Source organism: Mustelus asterias, chromosome 26, assembly GCF_964213995.1.
Source record: "Mustelus asterias chromosome 26, sMusAst1.hap1.1, whole genome shotgun sequence".
Taxonomy (NCBI): Eukaryota; Metazoa; Chordata; class Chondrichthyes; order Carcharhiniformes; family Triakidae; genus Mustelus; species Mustelus asterias.
Window position 1 is genome coordinate 39,281,124 of NC_135826.1, and position 25,827 is coordinate 39,306,950.

The window sequence follows — 25,827 nt, forward strand, 5'->3', positions numbered from 1 at the left end:
TATGGCGAGGTGGTGTGGGTGAGAGGATTGGGCTTTTGGGCATGTGATCTCAATATGCCTTCTGAACTTTAACCTTTTTGTGCATTTGTTGGGAAAACGATCAGGTAAAAAATGGAGTGAGAGCGCGCTTTGGGTCCTTCGAAACAGGTCGAAGGTATTTGTTAAGAATCTATAGATGTGCGATTTATCCGTATGATGAATAAGTGTTTCTACTGTAATTACTGCGTGTGGTGAAAGCAGTGCCACCAAAACCCAGCACGTGGCTATTCCTATTGGTTAGCAGTGCATTCCAGCAAAGTTCTATCTCTGTTCACGTGGGTATTCAAGATCCCATGGCAATGTTAAAGGAGAGAGTGCAGAAAAGATTCACTCGGATGCTACCGGGACTTGATGGTTTGAGTTGTAAGGAGAGGCCGGATAGACTGGGACATTTTTCCCTGGAGCGTAGGAGGTTGAGGGGTGACCTTATAGAGGTCTATAAAATAATGAGGGGCACAGATCAGCTAGATTGTCAATATCTTTTCCCAAAGGTAGGGGAGTCTAAAACTAGAGGGCATAGGTCTAAGGTGAGAGGGGAGAGATACAAAAGTGTCCAGAGGGGCAATTTTTTCACACAGAGGGTGGTGAGTGTCTGGAACAAGCTGCCAGAGGTAGTAGTAGAGGCGGGTACAATTTTGTCTTTTAAAAAGCATTTAGACAGTTACATGGGTAAGATGGGTATAGAGGGATATGGGCCAAATGCAGGCAATTGGGATTAGCTTGGGGATTTTAAAAAAAAAGGGCAGCATGGACAAGTTGGGCCGAGGGGCCTGTTTCCATGCTGTAAACCTCTATAACTCTGTGAGCATGCAAGTCCTGGTCAGCATATCTCTCTTATCCAACACCACTACAGCTGTTTGGCAGCTCATTGATCAGATTGTTGTTGGTGGCACTGTGGTTAGCACTGCTGCCTCACAGCGCGGGGACAAAGAACAAAGAAAATTACAGCACAGGAACAGGCCCTTCGGCCCTCCAAGCCTGCACCAACCATGCTGCCCGACTGAACTAAAATCCCCAACCCTTCCGGGATCATATCCCTCTATTCCCATCCTATTCACGTATTTGTCCAGATGCCCCTTAAAACTCACTCTCGTATCCCCTTCCACTATCTCCTCCGGCAGCGAGTTCCAGGCACCCACCACCCTCTGTGCAAAAAAAACTTGCCTCGTACATCTCCTTTAAATCTTACCTCTCGCACCTTAAACCTGTGCCCCCTAGTAATTGACTCATCCACCCTGGGAAAAAGCTTCTGACTATCCACTCTGTCCATGCCCCTCATAATCTTGTCGACTTCTTTCAGGTCACCCCTCAATCTTTGTCGTTCTCGTGAGAACGAACCAAGTTTCTCCAACCTCTCCTCATAGCTAATGCCCTCCATACCAGGCAACATCCTGGTAAATCTTTTCTGTACCCTCTCCAAAGCCTCCACATCCTTCTGGTAGTGTGGCAACCAGAATTGAACACTATATTCCAGGTGCGGCCTAACTAAGGTTTTATAAAGCTGCAACATGACTTGCCAATTTTTAAATTCAATGCCCCGGCCAATGAAGGCAAGCATGCCGTATGCCTTCTTGACTACCTTCTCCACTTGTATTGCCACTTTCAGTGACCTGTGTACCTGTACACCCAGATCCCTTTGCCTATCAATACTCTTGACCCCGGGTTCAATTCCGGCCTCGGGTCATTCTCTGTGTGGAGTTTGCACATTCTCCCCGTGTCTGCGTGGGTTTCCTCCCACAGTCCGAAAGATGTGTAAGTTATGTGGATTGGCCATGGTAAAAGCACGGGGTTACACGGATAGGGCAAAGGGGAGGGCTTAGATAAAATACTCTTTCGTAGAGTTTGTGCGGACTTCTTTGGGACTGTACGGATTCTAGGTTCTATGGGATCTTGCTGTGCGTGATTGTCTGTTCGTGTTGTTGTGCTGAGCGTCTGATAATTTCTCTGATGTTCACCACAGATTGAGCTGTGACTTTCTAGCTCTGGTTGTTTCAGGGTGGAATCCATGGCAGGATCTCGCTGACAGCCTACGTTGTTACTGCTCTCCTAGAGACAGGAATCACCTCCGAGGTAAAATATGATTCACTCAACTTCCCTCTGCACAATTCTGGCTCACGCTTGCAAAATGGCTGATTGGCTGAGGTATGAAGGTTTTGTGGTGAGGGAGGAGGCAAGGGAGAAAGTCTATGGGATCGCAGCCCAGGGACCCGTTCAGGAGAGGAGCAGAATCCATAGGGGAGGTGGTGGCACTGATTATTAATGGTCTTACCAACAGGTAGCAGTGAGGTCTCCCCGGGTGGTTTGAACCACATCTCTGCCTTGATGGTCTCCTCCACCGCTAAAGATGCAACTAGTCTTCTCAATAACACAGACAGAGTCACCAGTGAAACAAATGATCAAAATACTTGAGATTCCTTTTTGCATCCAGGCAAAAGAATGTCTAAAATCCCATCCACGGGAGAGGGGTGGCATAGTGTTAATGTCACTGGAATAGTAATCCATAAACCCGAGCCAATACTCTGGGGGCACAGGTTCAAATCTCACCGTGGCAGCTGGTGGAATTTAAATAAATCTGGAATGCAGAAATTAGTCGATTCAATTGTTGTAAAAACCCATTTGGTTCACTAATGTCCTTTAGGGAAGGAAATCTGCCGTCCTTACCCGGTCTGGCCTACATGTGACTCCAGAGTCACAGCAATGTGGTTGACTCTGAAATGGCCGAGTGAGGCTCTCAGTTCAAGGGCAGTGAGGGGTGGAAACAAATGCTGGGTCTTGTCAGTGACACCCACGTCCCATAAAAGAATGTATTTTAGAATGGAGACGTCCAGTTACTGGCCTTCAGCTCCCCGATCGCTATTAGATGCGAGCCCTTCCCGGATGGCGTGTCCTGGTGCTTTGGCAACCCGACCTATTACAGACTCTGTACATAAAATTCAGAATATCAGCCAGCAGCTGGACTGGTCCAGATAGAACCTGGGGATGCTCAAGGGTCATCAAGTGGAGGGAGTTCTTCCATTTTAACCTCGCTTCCTGCTGTGGAGAACCATGGGGAGTTTAATTTCGCCACATGTAGGCACCACTGACTAGGCCAGGATTTATTGCCCATCCCTAATTGCCCCTTGAGAAGGTGATGATGAGCTGCCTTGAACAGCTGCAATTGGTGAGGTGTAGGTATACCACAGTGCTGTTAGAGAGGGAGTTCCAGAATTTTGACGCAGCGACAGTGAAGGAACAGTGATATATTTCCAAATCAGGATGGTGAGTGACTTGGAGCAAAACTTTGCTGGTGGTGGTAAAAAACTGGATAAAAGCAAATTACTGCGGAAGCTGGAATCTGAAACCAAAATAGAAAACACTGGAAAATCTCAGCAGGTCTGGCAGCATCTGTAAGGAGAGAAAATGGCTGACGTTTCGAGTCCAGATGACCCTTTGTCAAAGCTTTCTGTGCCTTTTAGCTTTACCAAAGGATCACCTGTTCTCGAAACATCAGCTGTTTTCTCTTACAGATGCTGCCAGACCTGCTGAGATTTTCCAGCATTTTCTCTTTTGGTTGCAGGTGGTGGTGTTCCCAGGTGTCTGCTGCTCTTGTCCTCCTAGATGGTAGTGGGCATGGAGTGAATCGAATTGGCTAAAGACTGTCATCTGTGTTGCTGGGGCCCTTTGGAGGAAGCCGAGATGGATCGTCCACTCGGCACTTCTGCGAATGCTTCAGCCTTATCTATTGCACTGATGTACTGGGCTCCTCCATCGTTGAGGATGGGGATATTTGTGGAATCTCCTCCACAAATATCCCCATCCTTCTTACAAGTCCACAAATCCCATATCTCCTTTACAAGTCTCCCATGTGGGACCTAGTTAAAGGCTTTGCTGAAATCCATATAAACTACATTGATTCCACTACCCTCATCTACACACCTGGTCACCCCCTCAAAAAATTCAATCAACTGTGCCAACGACATCTCTGCTGGGTCTGTCCTGCCGTTGGAATAGGAGCTGCCTGGAAATTGCGATAGTGGGTCTCTGGGACAATAACTGAGGGGTGATTCTGTGAGTATGACTACGTCAGGCTGTTGACAGCTGTTAGTGAGACAGCTTTCCTAATTTTATAGAATCATAGAATCCCTACAGTGCAGAAGGAGGCCATTCAGCCCAATGAGTCTGCACCGACCACAATCCCACCCAGGCCCTACCCCCATAACCCCATGCATTTACTCTAGCTGGTTCTCCTGACACTAAGGGACAATTTAGCATGGCCAATCCACCGAACCCGCACATCTTTGGAGTGTGGGTGGAAACCGGAGGAAACCCATGCAGAGATTTTGATTTGATTTATTATTGTCACGTATTAACATAGTGAAAAGTATTGTTTCTTGCAGACTGTACAGACAAAACATGCCGTTCATAAAGAAGGAAAGGAGAGAGTGCAGAATGTAGTGTTACAGTCATAGCTAGGGTGTAGAGAAAGATCAACTTAGTGTGAGGTAGGTCCATTCAAAAGTCTGACGGCAGCAGGGAAGAAGCTGTTCTTGAATCGGTTTGTATGTGACCTCAGACTTTTGTATCTTTTTCCCAATGGAAGAAGGTGGAAGAGAGAATGTCTGGGGCGCGTGGGGCCCTTAATTATGCTGGCTGCTTTGCCGAGGCAGCGGGAAGTGTAGACAGAGTCAATGGATGGGAGGCTGGTTTGCGTGATGGATTGGGCTACATTCACGATCTTTTGTAGTTCCTTGCGGTCTTGGGCAGAGCGGGAGCCATACCAAGCTGTGATACAACCAGAAATAATGCTTTCTATGGTGCATCTGTAAAAGTTGGTGAGAGTCGTAGCGGACATACCAAATTTCCTTCGTCTTCTGAGAAAGTAGAGGCGTTGGTGGGGCTTTCTTAACGATAGTGTCGGCATGGGGGGGACCAGGACAAGACAGAGATGGACAGGATGTGCAAACTCCACACAGACAGTGACCCAAGCTGGGAATCGAACCCAGGTCCCTGGCGCTGTGAGGCAGCAGCACTAACCACTGTGCCACCGTGCCATGCCTTTTTTTTCCTAGTAATTGAAAGCACAATCTTTTGGCACAAGATTCGGATTTGACTGAGGGGACTCTGCAGGGTTAGATGTGCTGTTGTTGATTCTGGACCCAGGTTAATGCCAGGTGGGCTGGCCAGTTATGTTCCTTTTGGATTTAAATGTAATTTGGTAAAACTGAGTAATTGGTACGCCATTTCAGAGAGCAGAGTTAACCACTTCTCTGTGGTTCTGGAGTCGCATGTAGACCAGACCAGGTAAGGATGGCAGATTTCCTTCATTCAAGGACATCTGTGAACCAGATGGTTTTTAAGATAATCTGTGAGAGTTTGATGGTCACCACCACTGCTTTGCATTCCATAATTTATACAATGAATGTAAATTCCATCAGTTGCCATGTCCCCAGAGCATTAGCCTGAGCCTCTGGATTACTGCTCCAGTCACATTACCACTGGGCCACCATCTCTCCTAATTGGGACATGTGGGTGATGGGAAAATGGGTGTAGGTGAATGAATAAACCTCTCTCTACACTGTCCCCATCAAACACTCCCAGGACAGGTACAGCACGGGGTTAGATACAGAGTAAAGCTCCCTCTACACTGTCCCCCATCAAACACTCCCAGGACAGGTACAGCCCGGGGTTAGATACAGAGTAAAGCTCCCTCTACACTGTCACCCATCAAACACTCCCTGAACAGGTACAGCACGGGGTTAGATACAGAGTAAAGCTCTCTCTACACTGTCCCCCATCAAACACTCCCTGGACAGGTACAGCACGGGGTTAGATACAGAGTAAAGCTCCCTCTACACTGTCCCCCATCAAACACTCCCTGGACAGGTACAGCACGGGGTTAGATACAGAGTAAAGCTCCCTCTACACTGTCCTCCATCAAACACTCCCTGGACAGGTACAGCACGGGGTTAGATACAGAGTAAAGCTCCCTCTACACTGTCCCCATCAAACACTCCCAGGACAGGTACAGCCCGGGGTTAGATACAGAGTAAAGGTCCCTCTACACTGTCCCCATCAAACACTCCCAGGACAGGTGCAGCCCGGGGTTAGATACAGAGTAAAGCTCCCTCTACACTGTCCCCATCAAACACTCCCAGGACAGGTACAGCCCGGGGTTAGATACAGAGTAAAGCTCCCTCTACAGTGTCTCATAGTTACCCCACACACTGTCACCCGTTCTGCAGATGTTTACATCGGTCTATAAGCAATCCAACTCTGCTGCTATCCAGTTGTGTCTACGATTAGAGAAACAAAGCAGTTAATGGGATCTGATGGACGTACCAATTGAAATGAGGTGGGTTAAAGAGTTAATCCCCTTTGGGTAGCTGTTTAGAACTGGAGTGGGTTAGCGACTGGCTGGGAGTTGGCAGGGGGGCAGGAGCAGGATAACAAGCTGCCGAAGGGGATTCCCTGGGGTTGTTAACAGGGAGATTGGAAGAATGTTCAAATTCCTGAAATTCCTTTCAGTGCAGGCACTTCCTGCTCTCGCACTCTGCCCTCCGGCTATGGCAGGGGTCAGGAAACAGGAAGGCACACTGACCCTCCTCTCCAATCAGGATGCAGCAGGGATCGGGGCGGGGGGGCTTGGTGGGTGGTGATCAGGGAGGGGGTTTCAACTCAAACAGTTAAACTGCGTGCATTTAAATAAAGCTGAACATGTTCTGGAATTTCTTAATGTGACTGAATGGCTTAATGTGGCATTGTGTATGTTGCTGCTTCACACACACCTTTCAGACAGAGGATATGGCCTCAAACCTGCCGTGAATCCGGACACAGAGAGCGTGGGAGCGTGCGGAGAGAGAGAGCGCCAGGGAATTGGATAGAGAGAGAGAGAGCGCGCTGTGAATCCGGAGAGAGAGAGAGCGCCGTGAATCCGGAGCACCGTGATTCTAGAGAGAGAGAGATCGTGACGTGAATCCGGAGAGAGAGAGAGTGCCGTGACTCCGGAGAGAGAGAGAGAGCGCCGTGAATCCAGAGAGAGAGAGAGAGAGACGCCGTGAATCCAGAGTGAGAGAGAGAGAGACGCCGTGAATCCAGAGTGAGAGAGAGAGAAAGCGCTGTGAATCCAGAGTGAGAGAGAGAGAAAGCGCTGTGAATCCAGAGAGAGAGAGAGAGAGCGCCGTGAATGCAGAGAGAGAGATAGAGCGCCATGAATCCGGAGCGCAAGATAGAGCGCCGTGAATCCAGAGAGAGAGAAAGAGAGAGTGCCATGAATCCAGAGAGAGAGAGAACGCACCATGAATCTGGAGAGAGAGAGAGAGCGTGCCGTGAATCCGGAGAGAGAGAGAGAGCGCGCCGTGAATCCGGAGAGAGAGAGCGCCGTGAATCCGGAGAGAGAGAGAGAGCGCCGTGAATCTGGAGAGAGAGAGCGCCGTGAATCCGGAGGGAGAGAGAGAGAGCGCCATGAAACCAGAGAGAGAGAGAGCACCGTGAATCCAGAGAGAGAGAGAGAGCGCACCATGAATCTGGAGAGAGAGAGAGAGCGTGCCGTGAATCCGGAGAGAGTGAGAGAGCGCGCCGTGAATCCGGAGAGAGAGAGCGCCGTGAATCCGGACAGAGAGAGAGAGCGCTGTGAATCTGGAGAGAGAGAGCGCCGTGAATCCGGAGGGAGAGAGAGAGAGAGAGAGCGCCATGAAACCAGAGAGAGAGAGAGCACCGTGAATCCGGAGAGAGAGAGAGAGCGCGCCGTGAATCCGGAGAGAGAAAGCGCCGTGAATCCGGACAGAGAGAGAGAGCGCTGTGAATCTGGAGAGAGAGAGCGCCGTGAATCCGGAGGGAGAGAGAGAGAGAGAGAGCGCCATGAAACCAGAGAGAGAGAGAGCACCGTGAATCCAGAGAGAGAGAGAGAGCGCCGTGAATCCGGAGAGAGAGAGAGAGTGCCATGAATCCAGAGACAGAGAGAGTGAGAGCACCGTGATTCCACAGAGAGAAAGCGCGCCGTGAATCCAGAGAGAGAGAGAGAGAGCGCCATGAACCCAGAGAGAGCACCGTGAATCCAGAGAGAGAGCGCCGTGAATCCAGAGAGAGAGAGAGCACCATGAATCCAGAGAGAGAGAGAGAGCACCGTGAATCCAGAGAGAGAGAGAGAGAGCACCATGAATCCAGAGAGAGACAGAGAGAGAGAGAGCGCCATGAATCCAGAGAGAACGCGTGAATCCAGAGAGAGAGAGAGAGAGAGCGCCGTGAATCCGGAGAGAGAGAGAGAGTGCCATGAATCCAGAGAGAGAGAGAGTGAGAGCGCCATGAATCCAGAGAGAGCGCCGTGAATCCAGAGAGAGAGAGCGCCGTGAATCCAGAGAGAGAGAGAGCGCCATGAATCCAGAGAGAGAGAGAGAGCACCGTGAATCCAGAGAGAGAGCACCATGAATACAGAGAGAGAGAGATAGAGAGCGCTATGAATCCAGAGAGAGCGCCGTGAATCCAGAGAGAGAGAGAGAGTGCCGTGAATCCAGAGAGAGAGAGAGAGAGCACCGTGAATCCAGAGAGAGAGAGAGCGTGATGTGAATCCGGAGAGGGAGAGAGAGCTCCATGAATCCGGAGAGAGAGAGAGAGAGCGCGACGTGAATCCGGAGAGAGAGAGAGCGCCGTGAATCTGGAGAGAGAGAGAGCGCGCCGTGAATCCGGAGAGAGAGAGAGCGCCGTGAATCCGGAGAGAGAGAGAGAGCGCCGTGAATCCAGAGAGAGAGAGAGAGAGAGAGGGAGCGCCATGAATCCAGAGAGAGCGCCATGAATCCAGAGAGAGAGAGAGCGCCGTGAATCCAGAGAGAGAGAGCACCGTGAATCCAGAGAGAGAGAGAGAGAGTGAGAGCGCCGTGAATCCGGAGAGAGAGAGTGCCGTGAATCCGGAGGGGGAGAGAGAGAGAGAGAGCGCCACGAAACCAGAGAGAGAGAGAGCGCCGTGAATCCAGAGAGAGAAAGCGCGCCGTGAATCCAGGGAGAGAGAGAGCGCCATGAATCCAGAGAGAGAGAGAGAGCACCGTGAATCCAGAGAGAGAGAGAGAGAGCACCATGAATCCAGAGAGAGAGAGAGGGAGCGCCATGAATCCAGAGAGAGCGCCATGAATCCAGAGAGAGAGAGAGCGCCGTGAATCCAGAGAGAGAGAGCACCGTGAATCCAGAGAGAGAGAGCGTGACGTGAATCCGGAGAGAGAGAGAGAGCACCGTGAATTCAGAGAGAGAGAGTGAGAGGACCATGAATCCAGAGAGAGAGAGCGAGGGAGCGCCATGAATCCAGAGAGAGCGCCGTGAATCCAGAGAGAGAGAGAGAGCGCCGTGAATCCAGAGAGAGAGAGAGCGCCATGAATCCAGAGGGAGAGAGAGAGCACCGTGAATTCAGAGAGAGAGAGAGCGCCATGAATCCAGAGAGAGAGAGAGAGCGCGACGTGAATCCGGAGAGAGAGATAGAGCACCGTGAATCCGGAGAGAGAGAGAGAGTGCCGTGGATCCGGAGAGAGAGAGAGAGTGCCGTGAATCTGGAGAGAGAGAGAGAGAGAGTGCGAGTGCGCCGTGAATCCAGAGAGAGAGAGCGAGTGCGCCGTGAATCCAGAGAGAGAGAGCGCCATGGATCCAGAGAGAGAGAGCGCTGTGAATCCGGAGAGAGAGAGCGCCGTGAATCCGGAGGGAGGGAGAGAGAGAGAGAGCACCATGAATCCAGAGAGAGAGAGAGCGCCTTGAATCCAGAGAGAGAGCACCGTGAATCCAGAGAGAGAGAGAGAGAGCGCCATGAATCCAGAGAGAGAGAGCACCGTGAATTCAGAGAGAGAGAGAGAGCACCATGAATCCAGAGAGAGAGAGAGAGCACCGTGAATTCAGAGAGAGAGAGAGAGCACCGTGAGTTCAGAGAGAGAGAGAGAGCACCATGAATCCAGAGAGAGAGAGAGAGGGAGCGCCATGAATCCAGAGAGAGCGCCATGAATCCAGAGAGAGAGAGAGAGCGCCGTGAATCCAGAGGGAGAGAGAGAGAGAGCACCGTGAATCCAGAGAGAGAGAGCGTGACGTGTATCCGGAGAGAGAGAGAGCGAGCACTGTGAATTCAGAGAGAGAGAGAGCACCATGAATCCAGAGAGAGAGAGAGAGGGAGCGCCATGAATCCACAGAGAGCGCCGTGAATCCAGAGAGAGAGAGAGAGCGCCATGAATCCAGAGAGAGAGAGAGCGCCATGAATCCAGAGAGAGAGAGAGAGCACCGTGAATCCAGAGAGAGAGAGAGCGCTGTGAATCCAGAGAGGGAGAGAGAGAGAGCGCCGTGAATCCAGAGAGAGAGAGCGCCGTGAATCCAGTGAGAGAGAGAGAGAGAGAGAGCGCAATGAATCCGGAGCAAGAGAGAGAGCGCCATGAATCCAGAGAGAGCGAAAGAGAGAGCGCCATGAATCCAGAGAGAGAGAGAGAGAGTGCCGTGAATCCAGAGAGAGAGAGAGCGCCATGAATCCGGAGAGAGAGAGAGAGCGCCATGAATCCAGAGAGAGAGAGGGAGCACTGTGAATCGAGAGAGAGAGAGAGCGCCGTGAATCCAGGGAGAGAGAGAGAGCGTCGTGAATCCAGAGAGAGAGCGCCGTGAATCCAGTGAGAGAGAGACGCCATGAATCCGGAGCAAGCGAGAGAGTGCCATGAATCCAGAGGGAGCGAGAGAGAGAGAGCGCCATGAATCCAGAGAGAGCGAGAGCGCCGTGAATCCAGAGAGAGAGGGAGAGCGCCATGAATCCGGAGAGAGAGAGCGCCATGAATCCAGAGAGAGAGAGTGAGAGCGCCATGAATCCCGATAGAGAGCACAGTAAATCCAGAGAGAGAGAGAGAGAGCGCCGTGAATCCAGGGAGAGAGAGAGAGCGCCGTGAATCCAGAGAGAGAGAGAGTGCCGTGAATCCAGAGAGAGAGAGAGCACCGTGACTCGAGAGAAAGCGCCGCGAATCCAGAGAGAGAGAGAGAGAGCGCCGTGAATCCAGAGAGAGAGAGAGAGAACGCCGTGAATCCAGAGAGGGAGAGACAGAGAGCGCCGTGAATCCAGAGAGAGAGAGCGCCGTGAATCCAGTGAGAGAGAGAGAGAGCGCCATGAATCCAGAGAGAGCGAAAGAGAGAGCGCCATGAATCGAGAGAGAGAGAGAGAGAGCGCCGTGAATCCAGAGAGAGAGAGAGCGCCATGAATCCGGAGAGAGAGTGAGAGAGCGCCATGAATCCAGAGAGAGAGTGAGAACGCCATGAATAATGAGAGAGAGCACTGTGAATCCAGAGAGAGAGAGAGTGCCGTGAATCCAGGGAGAGAGAGAGAGCGCCGTGAATCCAGAGAGAGAGCGCCGTGAATCCAGAGAGAGAGAGCGTGCCTTGAATCCGGAGAGAGAGAGCGTGCCGTGAATCTGGATGGAGAGAGAGAGAGCGCCATGAATCCGGAGAGTGAGAGAGAGCTCTGTGTATCCGGAGAGAGAGAGAGAGCTCCATGTATCCGGAGAGAGAGAGAGAGCGCCGTGAATGCAGAGACAGAGAGAGCGCCGTGAATCCAGAGAGAGAGAGAGCGCCATGAATCCAGAGAGAGCGCCGTGAATCCAGAGAGAGAGCACCGTGATTCCAGAGAAAGCGCGCCGTGAATCCAGGGAGAGCGCCGTGAATCCAGAGAGAGAGAGAGCGCCGTGAATCCAGAGAGAGAGAGAGAGCACCGTGAATCCAGAGAGAGAGAGAGAGCACCATGAATCCAGAGAGAGAGAGAGAGAGAGGGAGCGCCATGAATCCAGAGAGAGCGCCGTGAATCCAAAGAGAGAGAGAGAGCGCCGTGAATCCAGAGAGAGAGAGCACCGTGAATCCAGAGAGAGAGAGCGTGACGTGAATCCGGAGAGAGAGAGAGAGCACCGTGAATTCAGAGAGAGAGAGATAGCACCATGAATCCAGAGTGAGAGAGCGAGGGAGCGCCATGAATCCAGAGAGAGCGCCGTGAATCCAGAGAGAGAGAGAGAGCGCCGTGAATCCAGAGAGAGAGAGAGCGCCATGAATCCAGAGGGAGAGAGAGAGCACCGTGAATTCAGAGAGAGAGAGAGCGCCATGAATCCAGAGAGAGAGAGCGCGACGTGAATCCGGAGAGAGAGATAGAGCACCATGAATCCGGAGAGAGAGAGAGTGCCGTGAATCCGGAGAGAGAGAGAGAGAGAGAGTGCCGTGAATCCGGAGAGAGAGAGAGAGATAGTGCCGTGAATCCGGAGAGAGAGAGAGAGAGCGAGTGCGCCGTGAATCCAGAGAGAGAGAGCGAGTGCGCCGTGAATCCAGAGAGAGAGAGCGCCATGGATCCAGAGAGAGAGAGCGCCGTGAATCCGGAGAGAGAGAGCGCCGTGAATCCGGAGGGAGGGAGAGAGAGAGAGAGCACCATGAATCCAGAGAGAGAGAGAGCGCCTTGAATCCAGAGAGAGAGAGAGAGAACGCCGTGAATCCAGAGAGAGAGAGAGAGAACGCCGTGAATCCAGAGAGGGAGAGACAGAGAGCGCCGTGAATCCAGAGAGAGAGAGCGCCGTGAATCCAGTGAGAGAGAGAGAGAGCGCCATGAATCCAGAGAGAGCGAAAGAGAGAGCGCCATGAATCGAGAGAGAGAGAGAGAGAGCGCCGTGAATCCAGAGAGAGAGAGAGCGCCATGAATCCGGAGAGAGAGTGAGAGAGCGCCATGAATCCAGAGAGAGAGTGAGAACGCCATGAATAATGAGAGAGAGCACTGTGAATCCAGAGAGAGAGAGAGTGCCGTGAATCCAGGGAGAGAGAGAGAGCGCCGTGAATCCAGAGAGAGAGCGCCGTGAATCCAGAGAGAGAGAGCGTGCCTTGAATCCGGAGAGAGAGAGCGTGCCGTGAATCTGGATGGAGAGAGAGAGAGCGCCATGAATCCGGAGAGTGAGAGAGAGCTCTGTGTATCCGGAGAGAGAGAGAGAGCTCCATGTATCCGGAGAGAGAGAGAGAGCGCCGTGAATGCAGAGACAGAGAGAGCGCCGTGAATCCAGAGAGAGAGAGAGCGCCATGAATCCAGAGAGAGCGCCGTGAATCCAGAGAGAGAGCACCGTGATTCCAGAGAAAGCGCGCCGTGAATCCAGGGAGAGCGCCGTGAATCCAGAGAGAGAGAGAGCGCCGTGAATCCAGAGAGAGAGAGAGAGCACCGTGAATCCAGAGAGAGAGAGAGAGCACCATGAATCCAGAGAGAGAGAGAGAGAGAGGGAGCGCCATGAATCCAGAGAGAGCGCCGTGAATCCAAAGAGAGAGAGAGAGCGCCGTGAATCCAGAGAGAGAGAGCACCGTGAATCCAGAGAGAGAGAGCGTGACGTGAATCCGGAGAGAGAGAGAGAGCACCGTGAATTCAGAGAGAGAGAGATAGCACCATGAATCCAGAGTGAGAGAGCGAGGGAGCGCCATGAATCCAGAGAGAGCGCCGTGAATCCAGAGAGAGAGAGAGAGCGCCGTGAATCCAGAGAGAGAGAGAGCGCCATGAATCCAGAGGGAGAGAGAGAGCACCGTGAATTCAGAGAGAGAGAGAGCGCCATGAATCCAGAGAGAGAGAGCGCGACGTGAATCCGGAGAGAGAGATAGAGCACCATGAATCCGGAGAGAGAGAGAGTGCCGTGAATCCGGGAGAGAGAGAGAGAGAGAGAGTGCAGTGAATCCGGAGAGAGAGAGAGAGATAGTGCCGTGAATCCGGAGAGAGAGAGAGAGAGCGAGTGCGCCGTGAATCCAGAGAGAGAGAGCGAGTGCGCCGTGAATCCAGAGAGAGAGAGCGCCATGGATCCAGAGAGAGAGAGCGCCGTGAATCCGGAGAGAGAGAGCGCCGTGAATCCGGAGGGAGGGAGAGAGAGAGAGAGCACCATGAATCCAGAGAGAGAGAGAGCGCCTTGAATCCAGAGAGAGAGAGAGCACCGTGAATCCAGAGAGAGAGCGCCATGAATCCAGAGAGAGAGAGAGAGCACCGTGAATTCAGAGAGAGAGAGAGAGCACCATGAATCCAGAGAGAGAGAGAGCACCGTGAATTCAGAGAGAGAGAGCACCGTGAATTCAGAGAGAGAGAGAGAGCACCATGAATCCAGAGAGAGAGAGAGCGAGGGAGCGCCATGAATCCAGAGAGAGCGCCATGAATCCAGAGAGAGAGAGAGAGCGCCGTGAATCCAGAGAGAGAGAGAGAGAGCACCGTGAATCCAGAGAGAGAGAGAGCGTGACGTGAATCCGGAGAGAGAGAGAGAGCACCGTGAATTCAGAGAGAGAGAGAGAGCACCATGAATCCAGAGAGAGAGAGAGAGGGAGCGCCATGAATCCACAGAGAGCGCCGTGAATCCAGAGAGAGAGAGCGCCGTGAATCCAGAGAGAGAGAGAGCGCCATGAATCCAGAGAGAAAGAGAGAGCACCGTGAATCCAGAGAGAGAGAGTGCCGTGAATCCAGTGAGAGAGAGAGAGAGCGCAATGAATCCGGAGCAAGTGAGAGAGCGCCATGAATCCAGAGAGAGCGAAAGAGAGGGCGCCATGAATCCAGAGAGAGAGAGAGAGAGTGCCGTGAATCCAGAGAGATAGAGAGAGAGCGCCATGAATCCGGAGAGAGAGAGAGAGAGAGGGCCATGAATCCAGAGAGAGAGTGAGAGCGCCATGAATCCAGAGGGAGAGAGAGAGCACTGTGAATCGAGAGAGAGAGAGAGAGCGCCGTGAATCCAGGGAGAGAGAGAGAGCGTCGTGAATCCAGAGAGAGAGCGCCGTGAATCCAGTGAGAGAGAGAGCGCCATTAATCCGGAGCAAGAGAGAGAGTGCCATGAATCCAGAGAGAACGAAAGAGAGAGCGCCATGAATCCAGAGGGAGAGAGCGCCGTGAATCCAGAGAGAGAGGGAGAGCGCCATGAATCCGGAGAGAGAGAGCGCCATGAATCCAGAGAGAGAGAGTGACAACGCCATGAATCCCGAGAGAGAGCACAGTAAATCCAGAGAGAGAGAGAGAGAGCGCCGTGAATCCAGGGAGAGAGAGAGAGCGCCGTGAATCCAGAGAGGGAGAGACAGAGAGCGCCGTGAATCCAGAGAGAGAGAGCGCCGTGAATGCAGTGAGAGAGAGAGAGAGCGCCATGAATCCAGAGAGAGAGAGCGCAATGAATCCGGAGCAAGAGAGAGAGCGCCATGAATCCAGAGAGAGCGAAAGAGAGAGCGCCATGAATCCAGAAAGAGAGAGAGAGAGCGCCATGAATCCGGAGAGAGAGAGAGCGCCGTGAATCCAGAGAGAGAGTGAGCGCTGTGATTCCAGAGAGGGAGAGAGAGAGAGCGCTGTGAATCCAGAGAGGGAGAGAGAGAGAGCGCCGTGAATCCAGAGAGAGAGAGCGCAATGAATCCGGAGCAAGAGAGAGAGCGCCATGAATCCAGAGAGAGCGAAAGAGAGAGCGCCATGAATCCAGAAAGAGAGAGAGAGAGCGCCATGAATCCGGAGAGAGAGAGAGCGCCGTGAATCCAGAGAGAGAGTGTGAGCGCCGTGAATCCAGAGAGAGAGAGAGAGAGCGCCGTGAATCCAGAGAGAGAGAGAGCTCCGTGAATCCGCAGAGAGAGAGAGCGCCATGAATCCAGAGAGAGAGAGAGAGAGCGCCATGAATCCCGAGAGAGAGAGCGCCGTGAATCCAGAGAGAGAGAGAGAGAGCACCATGAATCCAGAAAGAGAGAGACGGAGCACCGTGAATCTAGAGAGAGAGAGAGATCTTGACGTGAATCCAGAGAGAGAGAGAGAGCCGTGAATCCAGAGAGAGAGAGAGAGCGCCATGAATCCAGAGAGAGAGAGAGCGCCATGAATCCCAAGAGAGAGAGCGCCGTGAATCCAGAGAGAGAGAGAGAGAGCGCGCCGTGAATCCGGAGAGAGAGAGAGAGAGAGCGCCTTGAATCCAGAAAGAGAGAGACGGAGCACCGTTAATCTAGAGAGAGAGAGAGATCTTGACGTGAATCCGGAGAGAGACAGAGAGAGCCATGAATCCAGAGAGGGAGAGAGAGAGCGCCGTGAATCCAGAGAGGGAGAGAGAGAGCGCTGTGAATCCAGAGAGGGAGGGCGCCGTGAATCCAGTGAGAGAGAGAGCGCAATGAATCCGGAGAAAGAGAGAGAGTGCCATGAATCCAGAGAGAGCGAAAGAGAGAGCACCATGAATCCAGAAAGAGAGAGAGAGAGCGCCATGAATCCGGAGAGAGAGAGAGAGCGCCGTGAATCCAGAGAGGGAGAGAGAGAGCGCCGTGAATCCAGAGAGAGAGGGCGCCGTGAATCCAGTGAGAGAGAGAGCGCAATGAATCCGGAGAAAGAGAGAGAGTGCCATGAATCCAGAGAGAGCGAAAGAGAGAGCACCATGAATCCAGAAAGAGAGAGAGAGAGCGCCATGAATCCGGAGAGAGAGAGAGAGGGCCATGAATCCAGAGAGAGAGAGAGAGTGAGAGCGCCATGAATCCAGAGAGAGAGAGCACTGTGAATCCAGAGAAAGAGAGAGAGCGCCGTGAATCCAGGGAGAGAGAACGAGCGCCGTGAATCCAGAGAGAGAGCGCCGTGAATCCAGTGAGAGAGCGAGCGCCATGAATCCGGTGCAAGAGAGAGAGTGCCATGAATCCAAAGAGAGAGAGAGCGCCGTGAATCCAGAGAGAGAGAGACGGAGCACCGTGAATCTAGAGAGAAAGAGAGATCTTGACGTGAATCCAGAGAGAGAGAGAGAGAGCGCCGTGAATCCAGAGAGAGAGAGAGAGAGCGCCATGAATCCGGAGAGAGAGAGAGAGAGCGCCATGAATCCCGAGAGAGAGAGCGCCGTGAATCCAGAGAGAGAGAGAGAGAGCGCGCCGTGAATCCGGAGAGAGAGAGAGAGAGAGCGCCATGAATCCAGAAAGAGTGAGACGGAGCACCGTGAATCTAGAGAGAGAGAGAGATCTTGACGTGAATCCGGAGAGAGAGAGAGCGCTGTGAATCCAGAGAGGGAGAGAGAGAGAGCGCTGAGAATCCAGAGAGAGAGGGCGCCGTGAATCCAGTGAGAGAGAGAGAGCGCAATGAATCCGGAGCAAGAGAGAGAGCCCCATGAATCCAGAGAGAGCGAAAGAGAGAGCGCCATGAATCCAGAAAGAGAGAGAGAGAGCGCCGTGAATCCGGAGAGAGAGAGAGACCGCCGTGAATCCGGAGAGAGAGAGCACCGTGAATCCGGAGGGAGAGAGAGAGAGAGAGAGCGCCATGAAACCAGAGAGAGAGAGAGAGCGCCGTGAATCCACTGAGAGAGAGAGAGAGCGCCGTGAATCCGGAGAGAGAGAGCGCCGTGAATCCGGAGGGAGAGAGAGAGAGAGAGCGCCATGAAACCAGAGAGAGAGAGAGAGCGCCGTGAATCCACAGAGAGAGAGAGAGCGCCGTGAATCCGGAGAGAGAGAGAGTGCCATGAATCCAGAGAGAGAGAGAGTGAGAGCGCCGTGAATCCAGAGAGAGAGAGGGCCGTGATTCCAGAGAGAGAAAGCGCGCCGTGAATCCAGAGAGAGAGAGAGAGAGAGAGAGCGCCCTGACTCCCGAGAGAGCGCCGTGTATCCAGAGAGAGAGAGAGAGAGCACCATGAATCCCGAGAGGGCGCTGTGAATCCAGAGAGAGAGAGAGCACCATGAATCCAGAGAGAGAGAGAGCACCGTGAATCCAGAGAGAGAGAGAGAGCACCATGAATCCAGAGAGGGAGAGAGAGAGAACGCCATGAATCCGGAGAGAGAGAGAGAGCGCCGCGAATCCAGATAGAGATCACTGTGAATCCAGGGAGAGAGAGAGAGCGCCGTGAATCCAGGGAGAGAGAGAGAGCGCCGTGAATCCAGACAGAGATCACTGTGAATCCAGGGAGAGAGAGAGAACGCCGTGAATCCGGAGAGAGAGAGAGAGCGCCGTGAATCCAGATAGAGATCACTGTGAATCCAGGGAGAGAGAGAGAGCGCCGTGAATCCAGGGAGAGAGAGAGATCGCCGTGATTCCAGAGAGAGAGAGCGTCGTGAATCCGGAGAGAGAGAGCGAGAGAGCTCCGTGTATCCGTAGAGAGAGAGAGAGCTCCGTGTATCCGTAGAGAGAGAGAGAGCTCCGTGTATCCGGAGAGAGAGAGAGAGCGCCGTGAATCCAGAGAGAGAGAACGCTGTGAATCCAGAGAGAGAGAGACGCCGTGAATCCAGAGTGAGAGAGAGAGAAAGCGCAGTGAATCCAGAGAGAGAGAGAGAGCGCCGTGAATGCAGAGAGAGCGATAGAGCGCCATGAATCCGGAGAGAGAGAGAGCGCAATGAATCCAGAGAGAGAGAGAGAGAGAGAGCGTGCCGTGAATCCGGAGAGAGAGAGAGAGAGAGCGCCGTGAATCTGGAGAGAGAGAGAGAGAGAGAGCGCCGTGAATCTGGGGAGAGAGAGAGAGAGAGTGCTGTCAATCCGGAGAGAGAGAGAGAGAGAGTGCTGTCAATCCGGAGAGAGAGAGAGAGAGCGCCGTGAATCCAGAGAGAGAGAGAGAGAGCGCCGTGAATCTGGAGAGAGAGAGAGAGCGCCGTGAATCTGGAGAGAGAGAGAGAGCGCCGTGAATCCGGAGAGAGAGAGAGAGAGAGAGCACCGTGAATCCAGAGAGAGAGAGAGAGAGCGCCGTGAATCCAGAGAGAGAGAGAGAGAGAGAGCCGTGAATCCGGAGAGAGAGAGAGGGAGCCGTGAATCCAGAGAGAGAGAGAGAGAGCGCCGTGAATCCGGAGAGAGAGAGCGCCGTGAATCCGGAGAGAGCGAGAGAGAGCGCCATGAATCCAGAGAGAGAGAGAGAGCGCCGTGAATCCAGAGAGGGAGAGAGAGAGAGCGCCGTGAATCTGGAGAGAGAGAGTGCCGTGAATCCGGAGAGAGAGAGAGAGAGAGCGCCATGAATCCGGAGAGAGAGAGAGAGAGAGCGCCGTGAATCCGGAGAGAGAGAGAGAGAGAGCGCCGTGAATCTGGAGAGAGAGAGTGTGCCGTGAATCCGGAGAGAGAGAGAGAGCGCCATGAATCCGGAGAGAGAGAGAGAGAGAGCGCCGTGAATCCGGAGAGAGAGAGAGAGCGCCGTGAATCCGGAGAGAGAGAGCGCCGTGAATCCGGAGAGAGAGAGAGAGCGCCGTGAATCCGGAGAGAGAGAGAGAGAGCGCCGTGAATCTGGAGAGAGAGAGAGAGTGCCGTGAATCCGGAGAGAGAGAGAGTGAGCGCCGTGAATCCGGAGAGAGAGCGCTGTGAATCCCGAGAGAGGGAGAGAGCGCCGTGAATCCGGAGAGAGAGAGAGAGAGCGCCGTGAATCTGGAGAGAGAGAGAGAGAGTGCCGTGAATCCGGAGAGAGAGAGAGTGAGCGCCGTGAATCCGGAGAGAGAGAGAGAGCGCTGTGAATCCGGAGAGAGAGAGAGAGCGCCGTGAATCCGGAGAGAGAGAGAGAGAGAGCGCTGTGAATCCGGAGAGAGAGAGAGAGTGTCGTGAATCCGGAGAGAGAGAGAGAGAGAGAGTGCCGTGAATCCAGAGAGAGAGAGAGAGCGCAGTGAATCCAGAGAGAGAGAGAGAGCTGTGAATCCAGAGAGAGAGAGAGAGAGCACCGTGAACCCGGAGAGAGAGAGCTCCGTGAATCCAGAGAGAGAGAGAGAGAGCGCCATGAACCCAGAGAGAGAGCACCGTGAATCCGGAGAGAGAGAGAGAGAGTGAGCGCCGTGAATCCGGAGAGAGAGAGAGAGCGCAGTGAATCCAGAGAGAGAGAGAGAGAGCGCCTTGAATCCGGAGAGAGAGAGAGAGCGCAGTGAATCCAGAGAGAGAGAGAGCGCCGTGAATCCAGAGAGAGAGAGCACTGTGAATCCAGAGAGAGAAAGAGAGAGCGCCGTGAATGCAGAGAGATAGAGAGAGCGCCATGAATCCGGAGCGCGAGAGAGAGCGCCGTGAATCCAGAGAGAGAGAAAGAGAGAGCGCCATGAATCCAGAGAGAGAGAGAGCGCACCGTGAATCCGGAGAGAGAGAGAGCGTGCCGTGAATCCGGAGAGAGAGAGAGAGAGCGCGCCGTGAATCCGGAGAAAGAGAGAGAGCGCCGTGAATCCGGAGAGAGAGAGAGCGCCGTGAATCCGGAGAGAGAGAGAGTGAGCGCCGTGAATCCGGAGAGAGAGAGCGCCGTGAATCCGGAGGGAGAGAGAGAGAGAGAGTGCCATGAAACCAGAGAGAGCGCGCCGTGAATCCACAGAGAGAGAGAGAGAGCGCCGTGAATCCGGAGAGAGAGAGAGTGCCATGAATCCAGAGAGAGAGAGAGAGAGAGAGTGAGAGCGCCGTGAATCCAGAGAGAGAGAGAGCACCGTGATTCCAGAGAGAGAAAGCGTGCCGTGAATCCAGAGAGAGAGAGAGATCGCCATGAATCCAGAGAGAGATAGAGAGCGCCGTTAATCCAGAGAGAGAGAGAGAGAGAGTGCCGTTAATCCAGAGAGAGAGAGAGAGAGCGCCATGAATCCAGAGAGAGAGCGAGAGCACCGTGAATCCAGAGAGAGAGAGCGAGAGCACCATGAATCCAGAGAGAGAGAGAGCGCCATGAATCCAGAGAGAGAGAGTGAGAACGCCATGAATAAAGAGAGAGAGCACTGTGAATCCAGAGAGAGAGAGAGAGCGCCATGAATCCAGAGAGAGAGCGAGAGCGCCGTGAATCCAGAGAGAGAGAGAGAGAGCACCATGAATCCAGAGAGAGAGAGAGAGAGCGCCATGAATCCAGAGAGAGAGAGTGAGAACGCCATGAATAAAGAGAGAGAGCACTGTGAATCCAGAGAGAGAGAGAGAGCACCGTGAATCCAGAGAGAGAGCGCCGTGAATCCAGAGAGAGAGAGAGCACCGTGATTCCAGAGAGAGAAAGCGTGCCATGAATCCAGAGAGAGAGAGAGATCGCCATGAATCCAGAGAGAGAGAGAGAGCGCCGTTAATCCAGAGAGAGAGAGAGAGAGAGTGCCGTTAATCCAGAGAGAGAGAGAGAGAGCGCCATGAATCCAGAGAGAGAGCGAGTGCACCGTGAATCCAGAGAGAGAGAGCGAGAGCACCATGAATCCAGAGAGAGAGAGAGAGAGCGCCATGAATCCAGAGAGAGAGAGTGAGAACGCCATGAATAAAGAGAGAGAGCACTGTGAATCCAGAGAGAGAGAGAGAGCGCCATGAATCCAGAGAGAGAGCGAGAGCGCCGTGAATCCAGAGAGAGAGAGAGAGAGCACCATGAATCCAGAGAGAGAGAGAGAGAGCGCCATGAATCCAGAGAGAGAGTGAGAACGCCATGAATAAAGAGAGAGAGCACTGTGAATCCAGAGAGAGAGAGAGAGCACCGTGAATCCAGAGAGAGAGCGCCGTGAATCCAGAGAGAGAGAGCGCGCCGTGAATCTGGATGGAGAGAGAGAGAGAGAGAGCGTGCCGTGAATCCGGAGAGAGAGAGAGCGCCGTGAATCCGGAGAGGGAGAGAGAGCGCTGTGAATCCGGAGAGAGAGAGAGCGCCGTGAATCCGGAGAGAGAGAGAGAGAGCGCCGTGAATCCGGAGAGAGAGAGAGAGAGAGCGCCGTGAACCCAGAGAGAGAGAAAGAGAGAGCGCAATGAATCCAGAGAGAGAGAGAGAGAGCTGTGAATCCGGAGAGCGGGAGAGAGTGCTGTGAATCCGGAGAGAGAGGGAGAGAGAGCTGTGAATCCGGAGAGAGAGAGAGAGAGAGAGCGCCGTGAATCCGGAGAGAGAGAGAGTGAGCGCCGTGAATCCGGAGAGAGAGAGAGAGCGCCGTGAATCCGGAGAGAGAGAGAGAGCGCCGTGAATCCGGAGAGAGAGAGAGAGCTGTGAATCCGGAGAGAGAGAGAGAGAGCACCGTGAATCCAGAGGGAGAGAGAGAGAGAGTGAGCGCCGTGAATCCAGAGAGAGTGAGAGAGAGTGTCGTGAATCCAGAGAGAGAGAGAGAGAGTGCCGTGAATCCAGAGAGAGAGAGCTGTGAATCCAGAGAGAGAGAGACCGCCGTGAATCCAGAGAGAGAGAGAGAGTGAGCGCCGTGAATCCAGAGAGAGAGAAAGAGTGTTGTGAATCCGGAGCGAGAGAGAGAGTGTCGTGAATCCGGAGAGAGAGAGAGAGTGTTGTGAATCCGGACAGAGAGAGAGAGAGAGAGCGCCGTGAATCCAGAGAGAGAGAGAGAGAGCGCAGTGAATCCAGAGAGAGAGAGAGAGAGACCGCCGTGAATCCAGAGAGAGAGAGAGCTCCATGAATCCAGAGAGAGAGAGAGACAGCGCCATGAATCCAGAGAGAGAGAGAGCACTGTGAATCCGGAGAGAGAGAGAGAGAGAGAGTGAGCGCCGTGAATCCGGAGAGAGAGAGAGAGAGCGCCTTGAATCCGGAGAGAGAGAGAGCGCAGTGAATCCAGAGAGAGAGAGAGAGCGCAGTGAATCCAGAGAGAGAGAGAGAGAGAGCGCCGTGAATCCAGAGAGAGAGAGAGAGAGCGCCATGAATCCAGAGAGAGAGGGAGAGAGCGCGCCGTGAATCCGGAGAGAGAGAGAGAGAGCGCGCCGTGAATCCGGAAAGAGAGAGAGAGAGCGCAGTGAATCCAGAGAGAGAGAGAGAGCGCTGTGAATCCGGAGAGAGAGAGAGAGCGCCGTGAATCCGGAGAGAGAGAGAGAGAGAGCGCTGTGAATCCGGAGAGAGAGAGAGAGTGTCGTGAATCCGGAGAGAGAGAGAGAGAGAGAGTGCCGTGAATCCAGAGAGAGAGAGAGAGCGCAGTGAATCCAGAGAGAGAGAGAGAGCTGTGAATCCAGAGAGAGAGAGAGAGAGCACCGTGAACCCGGAGAGAGAGAGCTCCGTGAATCCAGAGAGAGAGAGAGAGAGCGCCATGAACCCAGAGAGAGAGCACCGTGAATCCGGAGAGAGAGAGAGAGAGTGAGCGCCGTGAATCCGGAGAGAGAGAGAGAGCGCAGTGAATCCAGAGAGAGAGAGAGAGAGCGCCTTGAATCCGGAGAGAGAGAGAGAGCGCAGTGAATCCAGAGAGAGAGAGAGCGCCGTGAATCCAGAGAGAGAGAGCACTGTGAATCCAGAGAGAGAAAGAGAGAGCGCCGTGAATGCAGAGAGATAGAGAGAGCGCCATGAATCCGGAGCGCGAGAGAGAGCGCCGTGAATCCAGAGAGAGAGAAAGAGAGAGCGCCATGAATCCAGAGAGAGAGAGAGCGCACCGTGAATCCGGAGAGAGAGAGAGCGTGCCGTGAATCCGGAGAGAGAGAGAGAGAGCGCGCCGTGAATCCGGAGAAAGAGAGAGAGCGCCGTGAATCCGGAGAGAGAGAGAGCGCCGTGAATCCGGAGAGAGAGAGAGTGAGCGCCGTGAATCCGGAGAGAGAGAGCGCCGTGAATCCGGAGGGAGAGAGAGAGAGAGAGTGCCATGAAACCAGAGAGAGCGCGCCGTGAATCCACAGAGAGAGAGAGAGAGCGCCGTGAATCCGGAGAGAGAGAGAGTGCCATGAATCCAGAGAGAGAGAGAGAGTGAGAGCGCCGTGAATCCAGAGAGAGAGAGAGCACCGTGATTCCAGAGAGAGAAAGCGTGCCGTGAATCCAGAGAGAGAGAGAGATCGCCATGAATCCAGAGAGAGATAGAGAGCGCCGTTAATCCAGAGAGAGAGAGAGAGAGAGTGCCGTTAATCCAGAGAGAGAGAGAGAGAGCGCCATGAATCCAGAGAGAGAGCGAGAGCACCGTGAATCCAGAGAGAGAGAGCGAGAGCACCATGAATCCAGAGAGAGAGAGAGCGCCATGAATCCAGAGAGAGAGAGTGAGAACGCCATGAATAAAGAGAGAGAGCACTGTGAATCCAGAGAGAGAGAGAGAGCGCCATGAATCCAGAGAGAGAGCGAGAGCGCCGTGAATCCAGAGAGAGAGAGAGAGAGCACCATGAATCCAGAGAGAGAGAGAGAGAGCGCCATGAATCCAGAGAGAGAGAGTGAGAACGCCATGAATAAAGAGAGAGAGCACTGTGAATCCAGAGAGAGAGAGAGAGCACCGTGAATCCAGAGAGAGAGCGCCGTGAATCCAGAGAGAGAGAGAGCACCGTGATTCCAGAGAGAGAAAGCGTGCCATGAATCCAGAGAGAGAGAGAGATCGCCATGAATCCAGAGAGAGAGAGAGAGCGCCGTTAATCCAGAGAGAGAGAGAGAGAGAGTGCCGTTAATCCAGAGAGAGAGAGAGAGAGCGCCATGAATCCAGAGAGAGAGCGAGTGCACCGTGAATCCAGAGAGAGAGAGCGAGAGCACCATGAATCCAGAGAGAGAGAGAGAGAGCGCCATGAATCCAGAGAGAGAGAGTGAGAACGCCATGAATAAAGAGAGAGAGCACTGTGAATCCAGAGAGAGAGAGAGAGCGCCATGAATCCAGAGAGAGAGCGAGAGCGCCGTGAATCCAGAGAGAGAGAGAGAGAGCACCATGAATCCAGAGAGAGAGAGAGAGAGCGCCATGAATCCAGAGAGAGAGAGTGAGAACGCCATGAATAAAGAGAGAGAGCACTGTGAATCCAGAGAGAGAGAGAGAGCACCGTGAATCCAGAGAGAGAGCGCCGTGAATCCAGAGAGAGAGAGCGCGCCGTGAATCTGGATGGAGAGAGAGAGAGAGAGAGCGTGCCGTGAATCCGGAGAGAGAGAGAGCGCCGTGAATCCGGAGAGGGAGAGAGAGCGCTGTGAATCCGGAGAGAGAGAGAGCGCCGTGAATCCGGAGAGAGAGAGAGAGAGCGCCGTGAATCCGGAGAGAGAGAGAGAGAGAGCGCCGTGAACCCAGAGAGAGAGAAAGAGAGAGCGCAATGAATCCAGAGAGAGAGAGAGAGAGCTGTGAATCCGGAGAGCGGGAGAGAGTGCTGTGAATCCGGAGAGAGAGGGAGAGAGAGCTGTGAATCCGGAGAGAGAGAGAGAGAGAGAGCGCCGTGAATCCGGAGAGAGAGAGAGTGAGCGCCGTGAATCCGGAGAGAGAGAGAGAGCGCCGTGAATCCGGAGAGAGAGAGAGAGCGCCGTGAATCCGGAGAGAGAGAGAGAGCTGTGAATCCGGAGAGAGAGAGAGAGAGCACCGTGAATCCAGAGGGAGAGAGAGAGAGAGTGAGCGCCGTGAATCCAGAGAGAGTGAGAGAGAGTGTCGTGAATCCAGAGAGAGAGAGAGAGAGTGCCGTGAATCCAGAGAGAGAGAGCTGTGAATCCAGAGAGAGAGAGACCGCCGTGAATCCAGAGAGAGAGAGAGAGTGAGCGCCGTGAATCCAGAGAGAGAGAAAGAGTGTTGTGAATCCGGAGCGAGAGAGAGAGTGTCGTGAATCCGGAGAGAGAGAGAGAGTGTTGTGAATCCGGACAGAGAGAGAGAGAGAGAGCGCCGTGAATCCAGAGAGAGAGAGAGAGAGCGCAGTGAATCCAGAGAGAGAGAGAGAGAGACCGCCGTGAATCCAGAGAGAGAGAGAGCTCCATGAATCCAGAGAGAGAGAGAGACAGCGCCATGAATCCAGAGAGAGAGAGAGCACTGTGAATCCGGAGAGAGAGAGAGAGAGAGAGTGAGCGCCGTGAATCCGGAGAGAGAGAGAGAGAGCGCCTTGAATCCGGAGAGAGAGAGAGCGCAGTGAATCCAGAGAGAGAGAGAGAGCGCAGTGAATCCAGAGAGAGAGAGAGAGAGAGCGCCGTGAATCCAGAGAGAGAGAGAGAGAGCGCCATGAATCCAGAGAGAGAGGGAGAGAGCGCGCCGTGAATCCGGAGAGAGAGAGAGAGAGCGCGCCGTGAATCCGGAAAGAGAGAGAGAGAGCGCAGTGAATCCAGAGAGAGAGAGAGAGCGCTGTGAATCCAGAGAGAGAGAGAG

At 53.4% G+C, this 25,827-nt stretch overlaps 1 protein-coding gene across 1 annotated transcript in view; it reads left to right on the forward strand.

Moving 5' to 3' along the window:
• cpamd8 (C3 and PZP like alpha-2-macroglobulin domain containing 8) overlaps window positions 1–25,827 on the forward strand; it is a 217,944-nt gene that overhangs the window by 121,313 nt on the left and 70,804 nt on the right. The window contains exon 33 of the mRNA XM_078198736.1: window positions 2,035–2,109. Within this exon, the coding sequence (XP_078054862.1) occupies window positions 2,035–2,109 (75 nt within the window). The remainder of the gene's footprint in view (window positions 1–2,034; window positions 2,110–25,827) is intronic.